The sequence below is a fragment of the Fistularia commersonii genome, chromosome 5, assembly GCF_037954325.1.
Source record: "Fistularia commersonii isolate RoL2024-O1a breed Wild chromosome 5, RoL_Fcom_v1.0, whole genome shotgun sequence".
Lineage (NCBI taxonomy): Eukaryota > Metazoa > Chordata > Actinopteri > Syngnathiformes > Fistulariidae > Fistularia > Fistularia commersonii.
The window spans coordinates 8483932-8505112 of NC_141288.1; the positions used below are offsets into that span (position 1 = coordinate 8483932).

Genomic DNA, 21181 nt, shown 5'->3' on the forward strand with positions numbered 1-21181 from the left:
CATGAGAGTGGGCACACAGCATGTGGTGTACCTGACTGTTCAGCCAAGGCGTCTAGTTGGGGAACTTCCTGACTTGTATGGTGGGCACGATGTTGTCAACACAAATGCTGATTTATCCGGTCACATACTCAGCATACTCCTGTACTCTGACTGAAGAGTCCTCCTGAGTGGCCGTGGTCTTGAACAGTCCTGCAGGATGCCCTCTGAATCCGGGGTCCAGAGTTCGATTTCTCTGGATACGGTGTGTCTGTTTCAGTCTCTGTCTGTACACGTGGTACAGAAACAGAGAGAGGTGGTCTGACAGAAAATAGGGTTTGATAGAAAAGGTTGATTTGAGGTGTGAAGGGAAACGCTGAAAGGAAACAAAGAAAAAGAATAACCGATAGCGGTTTACACCTTTCGTCTGAAAGGGGCATCCTTCACAAAATGTATTTTTCATCATAAAACATCCACGTCCTCAGTCTCTGCCTTATCGAAAAATAATTAAGGGATAGTTTCCATGTCTTTCTATGAACATGTCATGTATTTTAAATGTCTAATCCTCACATTTTATAGCTTTGAAGCTAGAATGCACATTTTTTAATTTTATTTCATGCTTCATTTTTAAGTTGTTGTGTTTTTTTTACACTTTACAGTCACTAGAACGCAAAAAAAAAAATAAATAAATAAAAATAGAGAAATTACGTGTAACGTTTTCGTCGCCTTCTTCCTCGAGCGCGGTGATGGGGTGTCAGGTGGTCGCGGACCGGATGTGGGCTGTATATATAAGGGGAGGCGGCGAAGGCGGCGGGGCCTCTGTTCCGCCCACAGCATCATATATCGCTCGGCAGTGAATGGGGGTCAGTTGGTGCGTGTACGTGTTTTATTTTTTTTTTTTTTGAAGCTCAGTTGAGAGAAATCGACGTGCTTTAGGACACGAGGTGAGTCGTTACTTTCCACGTGGTGCGTGCCATCCGCGTGACAAAATAGTGCGAGTTGGGATGCGGCGAGTGTGGGATTAATTGAAGCAAGGTGACTAGTGACCTGGTTAGCATTACTATCTATTCCCAGGACGTCTGTCGCAAAAGTTTGGGCGGATTTGCGTGGACGCGCGCGATATTCGTTTTTTTTTTTTTTCTTTATCGCGGCGTCATTGACAATCTGCCAAGTGACCATCCTGTGTAATACAGCCTGGCAGCACATAGTGCGGCGCGACGCGCACCAGCAGAGATTTCACTACAAGGCAGAATGTTCGTGGACGCGTGATCTGGTGTTTTCCCGAGCCGCCCGGGCGGCGCACGCCGCTGTAAATGCACTGTCACCGGGTTGGCAGCTGCCCAATCTGGGCATCGTGTCCACTTCAACACTTTTTTTTTTCTGTTGCAGCTAAAAGTGTGTCTCTAACCCCACGGGGCTCATCATGGTACAGCTGTCCCCGTCCCCTACAATGGATGTCACCCCCCCACCTGAGCGCTCAGATGAGGGGGATGAGAGCATGGAAGACCGCGGGATGCCTTGTAGCCCCAAGGTGGGCACGCCAGGTATTCTCCCCGAGGTCTCCACCGTTTACCCCGGCTACGAGAACTATATCGAGGATGGCCTCCTCTGCCTCAAACACAAGGTCCGCAACCTGGAGAAGAAGAAGGTATGACAGTGTGGAATCTTGACAGGTGGAGATAATCCACCTGTCCTGCTTGGTCAGAGCAAGTTTGCAGGACTCGCATGCATGTATTGAATGTTCTCCAGAAAGGAGGGGTAGTTGAACTCTGGATTTCTTACAATTGCTCAAGTGTAGGTCTTTGCTATCTACATTTTAGGAATGTTGACTGCCTTTGAAAAATTCTCACAAGTTTTAAGGGAAAACACAAGCTATATTGCATATATTTGTATATTTACCATCCAGTTGACTGCAAAATTATTTCTCTGTATGTGCCTGCAGCAAAAACTGGAAGTCTACAAGAAGAGGCTTGAACAGGGCGATGTTCTAAATAAAGATCAGATGGTGAGTCCTGGCTCTGTATGTCATCATTTGTATTCGATGAGGCAGCAGGTCTGTGACATCAAGCTGGAGAAACAGTGCTGCAAACATATGAACAGCTATTAAAAATAATGATTTTCTTGTGAATACAGTAGATTTGGACACACTCAAACACATTGTGTTTGACAGATAAAAAAAAGGGGGGGGGCACTGGATGTATCCAAGGGGGAACCAGTGACACTATATGGTTGGGTCTTTCAAAAGGTCATTCAGGATCTCCTGGGGACTTCTGAAAATCAAATAGGGAGAGGCAGTTGACCGAAGGTTTTAAGCTTTTTAGGTCATTTGGTTCTATTGATGGTTGTTTAAAATGGAACAACCAATAATGGTCCTCATGAGTCTGAACATAGACGGTAAGTTTTGATGAGCACAATTTGTATTCTTGATCTTTTAATATTAGAACAACCGGATTCGACAGGGCTATGCCATCAATAGGAATACAATTAATCGATTGGACTATTTAGCTCTTTTTGATTATCTCTAGTTTTCCCGGAGCCACAGTAGGTGCTCTAGCTCTACAGAAGTGATTTAGTGAAGTGACTGTATGTGTGGAAAGCGGTTGAATAATAAGGCTGCTAATGGACTAGGTTTTTTTATAATCGGTGGTGTTAAAATAGCTTAATGTAGACTTTTTTTGTGGGTGGGTGGGTGGGTGGGGGGGATTTTAAACTTAAATCTATAAACTAAAGATGAGAACATGAAACTCCAAGCAGTTTTATCTCAAGACTACATTTAAAACAGTTGGGTTTTTGCCCAGGTATGACCTTTTCTCATTCACCAACTAGTGCTTCTTCAAGGCCATGGAAATGAACTTGAATGCTGTTGCCAAATTTGACTACCTGGCATCATCCGGAATTGGAGGTTTCAAAATCAAACTGGGATAGTCCCTCTGACTTGCCAGACAATTTTCTTAACAACTGGCTTATGTCTGGCATATAGATGTTTTCAATGCAGATTTTTCCTCCTTGGATAAAATGCACTGGTTTTACACAAATTTAGATCCCAGCATGCATTGGGTAATTCATGCTGGGCTCAGTTCATAAAAATTGATTATTTTGATGTCTTTTTGTTTGTAATGTATCAAAAAGGGTGTGGAGAGTTGTATATTTTATATACAAACTGTGATGATTTTCTTTTTTTCCAATTAATTTTTTTATTTTATTTTAAACATTTAGTCCGCTGTGGAAAAATACGACCAGGTGCTGCATAACCTGGTATTTGCACAAGACCTCCACAAATCCCTGGACAGCTTGACTCAGACTGTAAGTGTTTAACCATTCTCCGGAAGCAGTGGATGTTTCTTTCCTCGGAAGCTTGAAAATGATAGGAAGTTGCGGTCTTTTCACAGTAATTATTTAACCAAAAGTGTGTAATTTTGGTCACTTTGGACACTGACCTCTTGAGCTGACTGTGCACCAAGGCTGTTAACGTTGGCTTTATGAGTGTGCAATACTTGTGTAACCACAACAAATTTTTGTAAATGGTTCAATTAATAGGTCATCTTGACAAACTAACCTTTTGATTCATAGTTTCAATTGAATCCTGACATATGTTGGATCTTTTTTTTTTTTTGTAGCCATCACATATTTAAAAAAAAAAAGAAAAAAATCAGCTCTCAATACCATGAGTGCAGGGCAGTTTGAAACAATATGAAATGCTTTTAGATATGACCTAGATATGTATAGTCATGTTCAGAGACATTTTATACTTTCAGATTTTACTTAATTTTTATTCTTAGCTTGTCACTGTCTGTTCTCTGAATGTTCTGCTGCTGTTACCAAAAATTCTCCAATCCAGTAATAAAGTAAATCTTAAATAAAAATCAGGTTGTTAAAAAGCATAGCTCTTTTGGGTGAGGAAAAAATACCGAAATTAAGCTTAACTACTACCATCTGTTAATATTTGACACACTGACATCACGATGAGCAATCGTTCAAATATTAGTGTCTTGAAACAGTGGGGATTCTTGGGAAATAGATGGAATAAACTAATGTTACTTGTAAAAGAATCGATGGTTGAACTTTTCCTATCAAGCTATTTTTGCCAATATTTGTTAGATTATAAGGTGTTTTTAAAATGGGTTGACTTAAAAACTACCATAACACGAATGGTACTGTTACAGTCCATTAAACTACTGCTGCCCCCGCAGCTGCTGAAAGCTCAGAAGAAGGTTGTGAAGCGGGAGCAGGTGATGAAGGTAGAGGCAGAAAGGAAGCGGCTGACCATGGTGCTCCAGGTCCAGCATCTCCTCACTATAATGCAGCATGAGCATGTCAAGCGAGACCTGCTGGCAGGACACAACCAGGCACCCCAAGTCCCGGCCAAGCAGCTGAAGGGTCTTACCCAGCTTGGCAGCCTGTTAGTGGGCAAGAGGGACTGCAGGAAGAGGTGAGTCTTCCCTGTCTTTGATGGCAAGCTGTGCAAAATTGATTACAGTGACTCAGCAGTTGCATCACTAAAGCAGAAAAGACAACTGCTTGTTTCTCAATGAGCCACAATGAGCCTTTTGAATAACAATATTTAAAGATTTTCATACCCAGCAAGGAAACAAAACTACCAGTGTGCTTATAGACCCTTTAATTCTAGAGTGGTTGGCTGCTTTATGATCAAGGAGTAAATAATGGCCTGGAACATTAAAAATGTTATGTTAGGTTACTGAATAATTGAGAGAATGTTGACGCATTTAAGTTATATTATGCAGGTCATAAAATGGAAATCTTAGTCTTTAGTGCAATATGGAGGTATGCAACAAATGTAATTTGTCCTTGTCTGGTTCAGAGGTCCTTGAAGTATAATTTAAACCTTCATATTTAATGTATATTTATGTTAGATTTAAGACTTAAACCTTTTTAAACTAGGAAGAACTTACTGCACTGCTTCAGTTAAAGTCGGGCGTTTTGATGCCAGTTTTTCATGTAAGAAGCTGTTTTTTTTTTGTGGGATTCATCACATTTTTTTTCTTTTTAATTTTGTATGTAATTACATTGCAAAAAATCACTGAAACACTACTCTTGTTTTCAAAGGGTGTAAATAATCAAATTAGCGCAAAATTAGTAAACACTTACCATTTACAAAAAAAAGTTTCAATAATTGTCATTAATAATTGTAACTTGTAATTCCCATATTGAGACTTGATAGTGAGAAACACATGTCTCAATGCTGGTAGGACCATTAAACTCACCAGATTACCACATAAAAGAAGTGACATAGCGACATGTATGTCATAAACAAACAGAAGTACATAAGTAGTTGGTTAGTTTTGTGCCTTGCTGATGGTCCTTTTTGTTGTTTGTTTTTTTTCCCCCTCCCTCCTTGTCTCACCTTCAGTAGCGAATTGATTTGTCACAGACTCCATTTTATTTTGGACTCCACATATCCTACTTACAAAAGGTTTTCAATAATATAGCGAAATGTTTAAATGCTAAAACATGCTTGTGATTGGCCGTTTGTCGCATTCTTGCATGTCACCACAACTCCCCGTATATTAATAGAAATCCAATAACACCAAATTGGTTCTGACCTGTCTATGCTATTTGTCTGATCTTTTGGTGGCTGGAATCAATGCTGTGATCATTACATTCAAGCAAACTTGTTGAATCTAGTCAGATAAAGATCATTGATCAGCTTCTTCTCTACAAGGACAAACCATGAACTTCCAGGTTAGAGGTTTTAGTGACTGAATACCTTTTGATTTAAAGAAATTCAAGTTCAGTCATCCAAACTATCCACAAATCAGCTGTTATTTTTGACCTTGTGCTTCAGTATGTATCACCAAGAAATACATTAATACATCCTTTTTAGGTTCTGTAAAATGTATTTGCTCCTCCATAGATTGGACTGGAAGATCCACCACATCCCACAGATGTGTTTGGATTGAGATCAGGGGAATTTCACATTCAGAACATTACCCAAAGTAGCTGGCAATCACTTTCTATGATGGATATGAGTCAGCATAGGAACCCTGATGGTTCAGCAGCAGTGCAAGCCATAGTCAAACTGATGTCCTATTGTTCTGATACACTTCTGTCAGAACCAACACATACTTTTCCAGCACCTTTCTAAACAGTAGTTCTGTGCTGACCAGGGATGGCTGGCTGAGGGGCCAGTTTTGAAAATGTCCATAGAGCCCATTTATTCTTTCGCTTTAAGTCTAAGGAAAAATGCTTGCTTGCTGAAAAATATTGTACTATCTCCTGCTAGATAGAGTTGTTAAGGACAAGCAACTCTTCTCCACAGTTGCAGACAATCAAAGTAACTGAGCAGATTCATATTGTCCTGCGTTGCGTGGTGTCGTGTTGAAAATTTAACTCTGCAGACTTCAAGTGTCCGATTCAGTGACACTTATACAATAACTGTGTGCTAGGAACTGTGTTGAATGGTTTTCCAACATGTTGCAGCCACATCCAGGCCATGCAGTACAAAGTAAAATACCAAGCTTCGGGTGTCTTAAGCCTTGCCACAATTGGACGCTAGAACCAAAAAAATCACTTTCTTGCATATAAGTGAATAAATTGCATTTGAGGACACAATGGTTTTACCCGCCAGACTGTGTCTCGCTCTCTGCATAATATGAGTATGAGGGAATAGTGTCTTTCGGCTGTCGTCTTTTTTTAATTATTAATTTTTAGCAAACTGTTTAGGTAGGCCTGTTCTTCCAGTGAGGGAAATGCTTAATTTTCAAGATTAAAAGGTCAATAGCATGTGACGGGATGGAAGAATTTGACTGGCAGAAACCTAACCCTGACCTTGTTTCCAAATATTTATCTCAGGGATAAACCAGAACTATTTACAAGCAATGTTTTTTTTACCCACATTGAAGACACAAATTGTCACCTTATTGCCAGAAAATTTTCCAGGGGAGTGGAAGTTACTGTTGGTGCAAATGTTAATTGCTATGGATTTAGACTTTGTTTTCACAAAAATATCAGGAAATGAATGACTAAATATCACAATTTATAAATGCAAATTACGTAAATGTATTGAGTAGCCCAAGTGGATGTGTTTTTGAGACCTGAATTGGTACAACACATTTTCAAACCTCAGTAGTTTCGCTTTACCATGCTCATTGGTCATTAACAGAAATATGTCCAAATATGAAAGTGTAGCTGTGAAAAAATGATTGCTTGACAACAATTCCTACAATGCTCCTTTTGTGTTGAAAAAGTTAATTTCAGTGGGGTGCTTTTATTATTCAGCATCACTTATTGTCTTCCTTTTAGAATTTCATTAAATTCACCATGACTTCAATGTCAATGCTAGGACAGAGAAAAGGACACACATGGCTTGTAATCATCTGCCAATTCTTTAGAAATATAAATTCCAAACATGGGACATGTTTTTGCTGGAGCTTTCAGGGGGTTGCCATTTTATCATGTGTTCAATATTACTTTCAAAGGTTTAGGTGCTGGGAATCGCAACTTCCACTGTCTGTGACTTGACTAAATATTCACTTGCGGCCCCCTCAAGTTGTGACCATTGTCTGAATGCCACACCAGAAATTCAGCTTTACAGTGAAATGTTTGATTTCACAGAACTAGGCAGTACTTCATTTTATCGACAAAATACTCCAGGGTTGACAAGGAGTAAAATTGGTTTTGGAAAAGGCTGATGCATAATATTTTGATTTTGTCCAGATTTTACCTTGTGTCAGTGTGAGGCTTAATTAAATCTTCAGGTTGCTTGCATTTCGCAGACAATAATTGGTATGGACTTTTAGGTGATTTCTGTCCTCTCGTTAAAGTTTAGAGGAACAGATGGAAGAGGCCGCTGTGCTCTACCTGGACCTTCTGGAGGGAAAAGAGAAACCCGTGGCTGGATCTACATGTGAGTATGAAACATATGCTATAATCTTTGCCAATGCAGTCTTTTCAAACTGTCATTCAGTTCTCTTTGATTTTAAATAAACAAATATGGCTATGCTCCTTAGGCTCACCAATTATTCTAGAGGAAGGTACGATGACTTAAAAGTATAAAGCTTAATTAAAGCAATGAGAAACTACACTAGTCATGCCACAAACTGCTCAGGACCACCTGATAGTTGGGCATGAGTGGAAACTTGCATGTTTTGCTGCTGCTTCTCCCTTTGACAAATTCAGTCAAAATCTGTTATTAAATTCCAATTTGCTACAATCTGTTGTTCTTCTGGTACCATCATGGCTTGCTTTGTTTGCAAGAATCTGAAGCCTACTCTTGTGTGGACTACCGCTGCCTGCTTCTGTTAATTCAGCCTTTGCCGCTGATCACCTCCGGGAACCACATCCAGCTTATCAGCTGTGATGTAGTAACTGTTTGTGGGTCTCTCCTAGCCTCTCTGCGGTCAGTACATGTCCTCACAACTCCTTAGATCTGGCTGTAACTCACACTCATCTGCCCTTTGCCGTCACAACATCTCCACAAATCAACTGAGTACCTGTCGTGTGACTCCTTTCAACATCCTGCCAGTGCTGATTTTGTCCTCAAGGACTCAAAAGAACTGCCTCAAGACAGTGTTATTTGACATCAGGTTCCTTGACAACAAAAGACCCATCCTAAACAAATTGTAACTGACAATGAATTGTACGTGCTTATTGTATGTACATGCTCTTACTGAAATGTGGTACAGACCTGTGAATTTCATTGCACTGAATCAGACCATACCAACTGGATATTCTTACTTGGACAGTGCCCGCTCAGAAGGTCAGAGAGGTGGCATTGCAGTCATCTACCTTGATAACCTCATCATTGCTGTATCATCCTTTTAAACATCTGGCTTTCAGACTCCCTGGTTCACAATTATTCAACAGTTACCATTATCTCCTGTCCTAGCAAAAACAGTTCCTCCCTCCTCTCTGACTTAAGATTCCTTCTCTGTCGCTGTCCTCAATCTCACCATCTATTCCCTTCTTCAGCGACTTCAACATCCACAGTGAATCTCCCAAATCACAGCTGACTTTCTGAACAATTTGAACTGCTTTTACCATACAAAACATGTGAATTCCCACAGCCTTAGACATATTCTAGACCATTTTCATTCAAAGATTTAATCAGTACATAATATGCCTCTCATCTCTTCCCTTAAACCAGTTACCTAGTCGCTTTTTTTTTTTCATCCTTCTCACCCCAACTGATCACCAGACTACTCTCCATCATGAAATCTTACTTGACCAGAGCTAGTCTTCCCTCGTTTATCCTACTCATCACCATTGTTAAACACTTTTCTCACCACCAGTTCTATCCCAACTTCACTCAAATTCCCCAATCACCCCACCCTGAGAAGAACCTGGCCTTGGCCTTGCTAACTTCAGACCCAATTCCAATTTCTGTAACATTCTGTAACATTTTATCATAAGCAAACCTCTGCATATCTCTCTCTTACTAGTTCTTTGAAACATTTAAATTCTGTTTTCATACCCAGCACAGCCCAACTGAAAGTTACTGACTACATTCTCCTGGTTCCCCTCACCATCTTCCACAGCTTTTGACACCACTGACAACTCCATCCCCTTCAACAGTCTGCAATCAGTCTTTTGTATCACAGTTCAGCACTCACCTAGTTCATCTCGTACCTCTTGTATCTCAGATCGTCACCTTTTGGTCTCCGTCAACAATTGCAGATCCCACACTACCTCAATCACCTGCGGTGACCCGCAAAGTTTGGCACTCACAAAACCCGTCACTCAGCCAGACTTAATTTTCATGGTTATGACCTGCAACAGGAAATCTCCACCAAGTCAATCAACCCTATCATTCCCTCTGCCATCGTAAGCTGCCTGACATTAAAACTTGGATGGACAATAACTACTTGAAACTCAACAGCAGAACAGAACTCCTCATCACTGGTCCTAAATCTTGTATTCTTATCCCAAGGATTTTTCCTTAGATAAGATATCCTCAAAGGACACAGTGTCACTCCCTCCCCCTCAGCGTGCAAATCTCACATCAATAACTTCACCCGAACTTCATTCTTCCTCCTCTGAAGCATCACCTGTCTTTGCACATCCCACTCCACCAAAGCTCCTGATCCACGCCTTTATAATCTCCAAACACGACGACTGCAATAGCATGCTCTGTGGCCTTCTCTCTGACCTCAAAGCTACAATTTATAAAGGGGGAAAAATCTGTGGTCCTGGAACTCTGCTTCAGAGATCACATCACCACCATTCTCCAAAAGCCCCATAGAACCAACCACTTAAACTTTTTGTGGACCAAGCCTTTGGAATTCCTCTGGAATTCCCTGCCACCACAAGTCATGAACTCAGGACTCTACCAACTTTCAAATCATAACTAAGAACCTTCCTGCTCAAAATGGCTTTTCCCCCAGCTCTAACATTTTATTTTACTGTTTTTTTTTTTTTCTCTGTTAATCTGCAGATACATTGTAAAGCATCTTAGTGTCCTAAACCGTGCTGTAGAAATTTATCACAAAATAGACTGAAGGCAAACTTTAGACATACTATGAAGCTATTTAAACCAAAAAAATAGCTAGGTTTCACATGCAGTGCATTCACCTGTAAACAGAGGAAGCAGGCATGTTTTGTAAAAATTGGAATTCAAAGATTAAGGCAATATTTTTGATTTTCTCCATGTAACTAATTAGAGGGGACTTGTTTGGGAAGTGCAATACTTGAGCATATCAAATGTTTGAATATATTTCATAAACCTTGGTTGTGTTTTTTTTAAAGGGGCAATTAGTTAGACTTGTGAATTTTAATTTTTAGTAGAAATGCATTTTGATTTGTTTTTAGTTAAGCTGTTGAAAGAAGAGCTCATCGTTCTGATGGAGTGCAAGTACTTCACCTGTCTCCCCTCTCCACCCAGTAAGACCTTAAGGCAGCCATACTAGTTAAAATAACATGTGTTTTTCAGTTTGAATAACCGTGATGGACATGAAGTACTTAAGATGCGGCTTCTTCGAATTAACGTTTTAGTTTTTCTCCTCCTACAACCAAAACCACGTGAAGTGTTGAAGGAGGTAAGCCCTGCATTCACCTTTTGGCATCTCAGACATTTGCTGATGAGCATGCACCAGGATCCACTGATACTTTGTGGTTGATATGGCAGTATTTCAACAGACTCTACGTGTCTGACTTGGAGACTTCTCCCACTCAAAACTGGAAGGAGTTCCAGGCCATGAGGGAAGAGGAGCCTCCAGACAGCTGGGATATGGAGGTCCCAGATGGATCCACTCAACCACATAGTGCTGTCCCTAAGCCATGGAGAGGAGCTGCCACTTTCATTCCAAAAGTGCCTGGTACAAGAAAGAAACAGTCTGCCAGCAACAAACAGGTGAGACTCTGGTGTCCAGTTTGCAAAAAATTCAAAGTTGTCATTAAGTTCCACTTGTTACTTACTAGTCTCCTCCCATAGGATTTGAAAGCAATCCACACAAGTGATTTTGCGCTTACAAACTAATTCTGTCCGATGTTGTAGGGGATATACAACTTCTCCTTTCGGCTTTTCCGTCAGGGGTCGTCGCAACGAATTAACCTTCTCTATCTAAACCTATTCTCCGTATCCTTTCCGTCACACCAACTACCTTCATATCCTCTCTCACTACGTCCATAAAATATGCACAACCTTTTATTAAATTTGCAGATTTACCGTAATCTACAAAGGCTGAACTCTATGGTGCGAGTACCCTGTCCTGCTTGTTAGTCTTACAACACTCCAAGACCAATGGGTGTAGAGAGAAATGAGTCTTTAATCACTCACATCAGCAGCATACAACAATCAATCAGTACATCCGTGGTCTTCAGTCTTTTCCACTCACAACAGAATGCATTTTTCAAATATTTTTTCTTTTTTTGCACCTTGACCCCTGACTCATTACTCCTTAGTGCCACCTATCAGTGGAGATGTATAACTGCACCTTTAACAAGCTTATTCTGTGAGCAATTTTCATTATGTTTTGGACAGTTTAACAGTTGCGTATTCAAGTGCTACATTAGCACAGTGAATAGTACCATGTGGGACAACACCGTCCACTATCAACAACACACTGTTGTAAAAAAATTTGTAGCTCGCTTTACAATATATAAAATGTTAAAATTCTAATGTAATAGTCCAGGCAACTACTTGACTAGAGTTACTTTCATGAGAAAATTTCTAATTAGCTGCCCTCTAGTTAAATGGCAAGAAAACAAACTGGTTAATATTCTATTGTTAATGAGCTAAACTAGGAATTCATATTTTTCTAATTATCATTTTGTTCAGTTTATTGCAATTACAAACCCCAGGATCCCAACTTCCATCCACTCTGAGGCTCTGTGCCTGTTCCAAAATGTTGCCCCTTTTGTCACGTTGACTAGGTAAAAATTAAAACACACAAAACAACTTGAACTTTGAACAACTGAAATAGATTACAGCGCTACTGTTTTGAAATTTTATTTTCAGAAATTAGACGGCGAGCCAATACATGCCTGTGTGACAAGGGTGCTCCATCTTATCTTGTGTATGCTTTTTGTCAGTTTGTTTATTTATTTTTTGCAATAAGCAGTGGTAACAAAACCTTACCAGTACAGGCCGTGAAAATCCAAAATAGAACAAACTGCAGCAGGCCCACACACACACACAAATCTGACAAACAATCAGAAATGAATTTGCTTTTATAGTTCCAAATTGGTAGATGTGCTGATTTCTAGTTTACGTTCCAGTTTTGTGGAGGTTAGGGCTCAGATCCCACTCATGTTAAATATTGCACATGATCCTAGAACGGCAGTGGGAACAAATTAAATGATCCCCTCATCTAAGCACAAGAACACCAATTTGTCCTGCAATAAGGGAACTGCATGTAACCACCTAGAAACCCCTCTTGTAAATACATGTGTTAAAATCTTCACTGAGACTTGTCAAGTTTCAAAGTCCTCAAACAAGACTAATCTAAAACATGATCCAAGTTTGCTATTTTTTGACTTTGGGGTGAAATTCAACAACTTTTTTTTTATTTTTATGTGAATGGTCGTAAAAGATTTACTTTCTAGTAGGTAGAAGGAATTAGTGTGTCTTTGTATGAGCCAATCTGCTGTCTGTGTGGAAAGGCAAGCATCACAATGACCTCAGTGGCCCACAAATCCTAGTTGCCAATGACTCAGCTTGTTGGAAACAATGGTCTCATCTAGTTGGTGATTATAAATGGGCAGATTTCTGAATAGTACTGACACAAAACTGCAACAAGTTGCAAGTTTGGTCTCAACTGCAAATCTTTGAACAAATTTAAGATGAATTATAATGACAATGACAATTCACAAGTGTCAATTTGAAAAGTTTACACAACATTTAATATGCAAAAGCATAGACTTGTCTTACTGCCACAGCAGAGCACAAGTTGTACAGTGCTCACGCGGTTTATGTTTTTCAAAACGCACAGTGTAAAAAAAGGACAGACGCTGCTGTCTTTCTAACCGAACAAAGTTCAGCAATTACCACAGTTCAGATGATAAATGTGTGTCTTTCCAGAAAAAAGAGAGGAAAGCCAAAGAGGAGCAGAAATCAGTAAGTAGTGTTTGTCTTACAGAAAAGACATGTTGGCAGATTTTTAACCACTGCAATCTGTTACGTCTGTCAGGAAGTTGACATTGACATGTCTATAGAGGTTTTCAACTCGCCATCAGCCTTACCCAACGACCCAATCCTGAGGAAGCAGCACTTAGAGGACCTCATGACAAAAATCCATGGCTCTTTCAGTTTCCTGCAGGTAAACTTGCAGTTTGTCAATCAAAACCTGCCCATTTTTACATAAACATAGTTACTCAATTAGACGTAAAATAACTGTCCTATCCAGGACTCTTTTCTAGATGGTGAGAGCTCGCCAACCAAAGGCCAAGCCAGACTGAGGAAACCGTCATCTGGATGCCTCTCTCCTTTGGGTAACAGAAATGATTGAACAAGTGTAGTAATGGTCAACTGTACAGTTTTTGACCACATGGTAAGGCTGAATGCAGCATGCAGATATTATGCCTCGTTGCAGCTTGTCTGACAATCTCCCAAAACTTAAACATGAAGTTATCTTAAAGACCCTTAGGCCTTTGTTTTATCGGAACACCACTTTACCTGCAAGGTTAGAAGTAGCATTTAGATATTTTGTTCATACCTGTCTTCAGTTATTGGGACAAGCTTCAGCATGTATATGAATATGTATCTATTTTAATAGGTGGGCAATGTGATCAGAGCCACCTGAACTAATGAAGAAGTTTAAAATGAATTTGGAATAAAAGTTTTTGATCATTGTAACTTTTTATTTTCTGCTCCTAACCAAACAGGTCAACCAGATCTCAGAACTGCAGTTGATGCCCTTCCCAAAGTGATGCATGTGAGCCACAATTTTTTATTTATTTATTTGTTTATTTCCCAAAGCTAAACTATCAGGTTTAAACTCCATGATAGATTAAATGGGCATTTATTATCACTCTGTCATTATTCTCAGTCCACCCCACTGCCTACCAGGATTTTGGAGCGGAAATCCAGTTTGACCAATGGGGATCAATGCGTAGGAGGCTATGACCTGGAGCTTTGCTCTACAGAGGTGACTCCTGTAAGAATCTATGTGGCGAGTGAAATGCAATTTGCATCCTTACCTTGTTCCAGAAAGTGTTTTACCTCTCCAGGACACTCTGCAGCTTGCAGAGAGAAAGAAGTTTCCTTCCCCACTACTGTATCGCAGAGAGTCGACCATTTCTGTCAATTTGGAGAAGAGTCGTCCAAATGTGAGCTACATTGTTTTCAGTCTACAGCAGTGCAGTTAGTGACTTTAGATTATTGTTGTTTTTTTTTCCCCCCTATGAGTTTCTTTTCATCAGCCAAAAATAATCCATTGCAATAAAAAGCATTTGTTTTTATTGCCCCCACCCAGCATCATTTGTTAAAGGAATGCTATTGTACAAGATTTGTTATCGACGTTGTGTCATTACTTTTGTATTGTGTACCCCAGACACCAGGAGCTGAGTCTGGGAAGCAGTCTCCTTCCAATGGGGAATCGTCACGCACCTCAACCCCCCCTCCAGTACAAACTTTCTCAACACCCCCAGCAAGGCGATCAGTCACCGCTACACAGTTTCAGAATATACAGTCAGTAAGTTGCTTTACATTTCTGGTTGATACATGACAGAAATAGTGTTGACATAAACTAATGAATGGTCATGACTCTATCCTACATTTTCTTTTTATTGGCAACCATAAAAAGCAAATTCTCGTTGCATTTTATCATATCCCTCTCAACAGTTTATTCAATGAATAAATTGAAATCTAAGAAGCCAGCATTATGAATGTAGGCATTTGTAGTCTAGGCAGACTCCTTCCCTGTTCTGACATGACCAATGTAGTGCCTTGTAAAAGGATCAACTGCAACCTATGAAATATAAAGTAACAGAAAAGTTCTTCCGAAAAACACATCGTTTTCCAATGTCTGAAACTTCCTTAATTTTGAGTCTGGGAAAGTTATGGCCAGTATTTGATTGGTTTTAAATATTAGCATTTCAGCTATTGATGGCAACAGTGTAACATACCAATGTAGAACATACTGTGAAAGGTGCCTATCTGTAACGGAGGAGTGTTAGTCTGATCAGGGATTAAAAGATCTTGTATAAAATGGATTTTAGTCAGACAGATTAGACCTCTTTTATATTTTTCCCAAATAACCTTGATTGACTGTAACTCAATCACTGGTATGCCGTTCATATTGGCTGAAACCATCCCAAGATCAGGTTTCTTCCAGTAGGCATGGAATTGACAAGCAGGATATTTCAGTTGTCAGTCTGGCCTGCGGGGAATCCACTACTTAAGTATCAGGGTCTCGATGTGATACTTAAGCAATAAGATAAGCCATTAATGGTCCTACAGCAGGGAAATTTTGTGTTCTCCCCTCAGGTATTCAAGGTGAACGGCTCCTTGCCCCAGAATGGGGAACTAAACTACGATGCAGATTCAGTTTTTGCTGAGCCCAGGTACAGCACTGCCAGCACCCAAACGCCACCTGAATTTGCTCCAGCTGAAGACTCCTCAACAGGTACGTTCTCAACATTTTCGAGTTTGGCATGTACACTTCAGTATAATACGAGATTCTCAACTGCTTACCTTAAGTCAATTTTTGACCAAGTGCTTATATCTAAATCTGATCACCTCTTTTTCTTTTTACACAATAAACATTTTCTTTTTTGCTTCTGACTTGAAATATAAACAGATGTATGACCTTGCTTGTAATGGACATAGATGACCGTAAAATGAGCAATCGCTTTTGTAGTATCTTTATCCTGTTTCTATTCACCTGTTCATGACATTTGGTGTGTCAATGAAGCCATAGTCTGTTGTGAGAGGCAATTTTGTGCTGCATGCATCTTTCTAGTGCACCAGACCGACTTTCCAGTGGGTAATGGTGGCCAGATCTTCCTGTCCCCTGGCCAGACAGGTGGGAACGGGGCTCGACCTGGCCAGTCATACTACAGCAGAGGATCTGTGAGAGGTATGGCACGTGGTGGCAAGGGACTGGCACAAACCTTTCGCTCTTCTGGTTGGCATCGAGGTATTTACTGCTTTCTGGCTTCCATCTCCCCTGCATGTAATTTCCCCTTGTGCGTGTGTGCGTGCATGCATGCGTGCATGCGTGTGTAAGTTGAGGCCTGTCCCTTCCCTCCTGTCACTCTTAGCACCACCAGACTGGTCTAATCCATGGAGTCATTTTTCATTCTGATTTATACTCTCCAGGAGGAGGCTATACTCCCCAAGCTCATCTAAGGGACTCTGGCTCTCTCCACTATGGCGCCAGGGCAAGTAAATCCAATGTGCTCTAACTAGTTGCCAAACTTGCATGATATTAAAATGCGTTGTTAACCGATGGACAGGAAAGTGGGTGACAAGTGTGTCCACCATTGTGTGCTGGTCCAATTCAGTCATTATTTCTCTGAGTTGCCCCACGAAGTTTTACTGAGCTTGTTGCCTCTTTCTGCTCATTGTTCAAAGCTGTTGTTGCTATACTCACCTGAAATTCCTTATTCCCACTGGGATGATTCAAATAACACTGGTCATCAACTCATTGATCCTAATCAAATACTTTGGTGTATTCCTTTGCAAGTGAATCATCTGAGATCCTCTCACTTTGCTTTCCATGCCATCCAAACTAAGAATATTATTCTCAAAGACTTACAGAAGAGACTTGTTTTCTACTTCCCACACATAACTTGATACCCAAAGATATTGTTTGACAGAACAATGTCAATCAACTGCAGAAAGTTGCAGATCTTTACCCAGTTGTACCCAAATTGGATCAGAGAAAGAATATCAGCTCACTATATGAATGTCACTGTTTATATAACCACCAGCATTTGGGGAAAAAAAAATCAGTCTCTGTATTTTGAATCCAGCTAAATTAAAATGCCTGACCTTTAGTGTAGTGGCAATTTTTAGGTCAGCATTTGTTTCACCGGGAGAAGTCCACTACTTGAATGTGTTCTTGCACACTGAGAGCAAGAGATTCTGCACTAAACAACAACAAAGTAGGCTTGACTGCATGCAAATGAAAATTAGTTAGCCTGGGGAGGGTGAGTTTTATACTTTGTCTGCATTGTGGGGGCAAAAACCAAAATGTCATTCAAAAGTTGGAGTGGTGACTGTGCTAGAAATGTTTACTTTTTGTCAAAAATATCTCCATGAATAAGGCTTTTTTGAATTGAAAGTCAAATCAGATTTTACTTACAAAACCAGATCACAATACAGTTGACCCATGACACTTTACATGTATTTACTGAGCAGAAACCTTGGACAGATCAGAGCTCAATGTGTGTGGCATTCTGTCTCTCTGGAAAGATGGAAGGACAGTGATCAAAACACCTTGGAAATGAGAGAACATCTTACGTTACAATCATGCATTGATCAAGAAGACCAATTGGAGAAGAATTAAATCGTTTATTTCACATCATCCAAAACAGAGGATTTCTACATCACAATTCAGTATTTGCAGATTGACTGAACAATATAATGCTAAAAACCTCTTGAAACCTCTTATGTAAAAAACATTGTTTCATCTTAGATTCATCTTGAGCAGCCAGAATATTCACAAATTTTCCATGCCAAATTGCTCCATTATTTCCTCAGGAATCTGGGTACCATCATGGATATGGACGTGGGGGACGGCATAATTCAAGTGGTAAGAAAATCACCTCTGACAAATGATTCTCATGTGTTTTTGTGCCATTATAAAGACTGCAAGTGGAGTAAAAAAAATCGAGTGTCCTATTGACATGCCAGATGATGGGCAACCACATTAGACTTTGATAGATGTCTGACTTGATCTGCATTTTCCCTACAATTTGGGAAATTGGGAACTCTTAAAATAGTTACTCTGTGGCAGTGCCTCAGAACAATTAAATTGAGTGTTTCACTGCTTCAGGAAAAAAAAAAAAAAAAAAGACAACTTTAATTCAGGTTGAGCTGAACCAAGGTTTGTTGAGTTCAGGTTTTAGATGACCGTCCTCCCCTTGCTGAGTGTTGACTGCTTACAAGATTAGAATTCCCTTGAGTGCTCTGCTGTGATTTATGGCTTATTATCATTCTTATTATAATTGATACATCACATATGTCTATTACATATAGATATACATTTTTTTAAATGCCAGGGCAATGGGGAAACCCTCTCGTTACATAGTATCACAAATTGTGATACTGTGGAATTAAAATGTGATTTTTTATTTTTTTTTTTAATTTCTTTTTTTATTTGGATTCCAAACAACAGCAACTCAGACTTATTGAGATGAAACCTAAGCAACTAGTTTTAAATTGGGTGGACGCAAATAGACATTTATAAATTAACATGCATCATGTCTGGCTCATCGTTGTTCATCTTTAGCTGCCTGGAGTGACTCTTCCCAGGTGAGCAGTCCAGACCGTGAGGGAGCCTTCACGCTCGTGGATTCCGGTCATGGCGATTCCCTGTCAGCCTCCACAATGGAGGTGCCTCTCACTCCTCATGGCCACCACCACACCACCCTCCTCCCCATGCAGCTCTACCCACTAACCCAGCCACTGCGCGTGGCCTTCACTGCTTCGCGCACAGCCAACTTTGCCCCGGGCAACCTCGACCAGCCCATAGTATTTGACCAGCTACACAGCAACCTGGGGGAGATGTACGACACCCACATCGGCCGCTTCACCTGTCCTGTCAATGGCGTGTATGTCTTTATTTTTCACATCCTGAAGCTTGCCATCAATGTGCCCCTTTATATCAACTTGATGCGCAACGAAGAGGTGATGGTGTCTGCATATGCCAACGACGGAGCCCCAGATCATGAAACCGCCAGCAACCATGCCATCCTACCGCTCTTTCAGGGAGACCAGGTGTGGCTCAGGCTGCATCGTGGTGCCATCTATGGCAGCACCTGGAAGTACAGCACCTTCTCTGGCTTCCTTCTGTACCAGGATTGAGTCGTTAGCCCAGCCTCTCTCAGTGTATGGACTGTTGCTTTGCACTAAATGGTGACCGGACTTTCATTCAGGACTGCTTTCAGACAGGCTGCATGCTGGTGCCCTCTCACATTACAGAACCTGATCAAATAAAGTAGCAAGAGGTTTTCACAATGACAATTAAGACCTCATTTGAAATGGAGTTTGATCTACAGTGTTTCAACCACAAATGTGCGGTTGCTGTATAAGCCTCGGTCTTAAGTCCTGTTGATGTAAATCATCCTGTTTAGCTCACAGATCATCTATAAGAATTAATGCAATGTTCTGACAGTGCCTATGAGCAACCTTATAAGATGGTCAGAGGTTACATGGCATGAACTGTGGCTTTTTTTTTTTTTCGTTTAGTTTTTTTTTTGTTATTTCATTTTTTTTGAGTTCTTCGCTTGGTACTGGGCTCCTATGCATTCAGTTTAACCTCGCTGTGTGTGAATGTGATGCTGAGGAAAGAGATTGTGTTCCTGGTGGTGGGTCTGAACACTTGAAGCCAAATTGTTGCACTAACCGACGACTGTGGAGAGGTAGAGGTGGTCTCTTGATGTGCCTAAATAAAACCTAAGCAGATAAGTTGGTCTCTTGAGCTTAATTTTAAAATTGTTGCTCGTCATTTCTGTGTTCTCCTTGAAGTTTTTATACTTGGAACATTGAATTTTGGAACCTCTAATATTTCTTTGTATGGATGAAAAAAAATCAATCTGCCATTTACCGAACTTGACTTAAACATGAATTTAGCTCTCAGACTGACTTGGCAGATGTCAGGCCATTATCCTTTCTCAAATGGAACAATGGGTTGTTGACTAATTTCTTCAGAATGCATTTCACATCTATATGAACAGTTAAGTACCCATGATGCCTCTGACCATATACTATAAGTTCAGAGCTAAGCTTTGAGCTAGTCTGTCATGCAGACCGTGCTGACCTAACCATCAACATCTGCTGGATAAATGTCTAATCTACATGAATGCATTGTTTATTTGAAAAGCTAACTAAAGACTGGCCAATAAGAGGTCTATCGTCCAGTATATTGACCAATCAATAGGCTTTTAACGTTTTTAAATTTTTTTATTAAAGCTAAGTAAGGGGTCCCGCCCAGAGGGAATTCATATGTGGGAAATGGTATATGGAATTGGAGAGCTTTTCTTAAATCATAATAAGAATGAGGAATTTATTATCCTCTTGGGGTATTTGTTTGAATGATCTCCCTCTTCAAACAATAATTGAAGTTTATTTTCAATGGCAATGTTGGTTCATCAGTAACATTTTTAACATTTTAGTTTTAACATTTGATGTGCTATTATGGGTAAATTTCTTTATACCGTTGTACCAATTTGACCTAATCATCAATTTGATTTCCTAATTTACAAATTAGATTAAAATTGATTTTGAAATTATATATGTCATATTAATGTGCAGAAAGATTGTTTGAGAAATATGGAGTTAAATCACCAAAACTAGAACATAGTCATTCAAAAGACTGAGCTACAATAGAGCCCTTTTATAGGAAATAAATGTACCACTATTTTACAATGTGTGTGTGTGTGTGTGTATATATATATATATATATATATATATTATATATATATATATATACGAAAGGGAAAAAAGTTCAGTATGTAAATCTTAAAAAATTATTTTTTTACTTCCGTCAAGTTCTTTTTTAGAATTAAACAGTGTTTGATATAAATTTTCTCATATTCATGTTTTTACACATCTGCAAAATTTATGAAAAGGTAATGTAAATGC

At 39.9% G+C, this 21181-nt stretch overlaps 1 protein-coding gene across 1 annotated transcript; it reads left to right on the forward strand.

The window, feature by feature from the left end:
• Positions 1-735: 735 nt before the first annotated feature.
• On the forward strand, positions 736-21034 carry caprin2 (caprin family member 2). The gene is made up of 20 exons (XM_086147389.1): positions 736-1624; positions 1919-1981; positions 3193-3279; positions 4167-4405; positions 7758-7840; positions 10741-10812; positions 10957-10967; positions 11057-11281; positions 13451-13486; positions 13560-13688; positions 13776-13860; positions 14254-14303; positions 14418-14525; positions 14599-14697; positions 14922-15062; positions 15857-15995; positions 16332-16508; positions 16691-16752; positions 18077-18128; positions 18828-21034. The coding sequence occupies exons 1-20, from the start codon at positions 1400-1402 to the stop codon at positions 19400-19402; spliced, it is 2658 nt and encodes an 885-aa protein (XP_086003515.1). The 5' UTR covers positions 736-1399; the 3' UTR covers positions 19403-21034.
• The last annotated feature ends 147 nt before the right edge of the window (positions 21035-21181 follow it).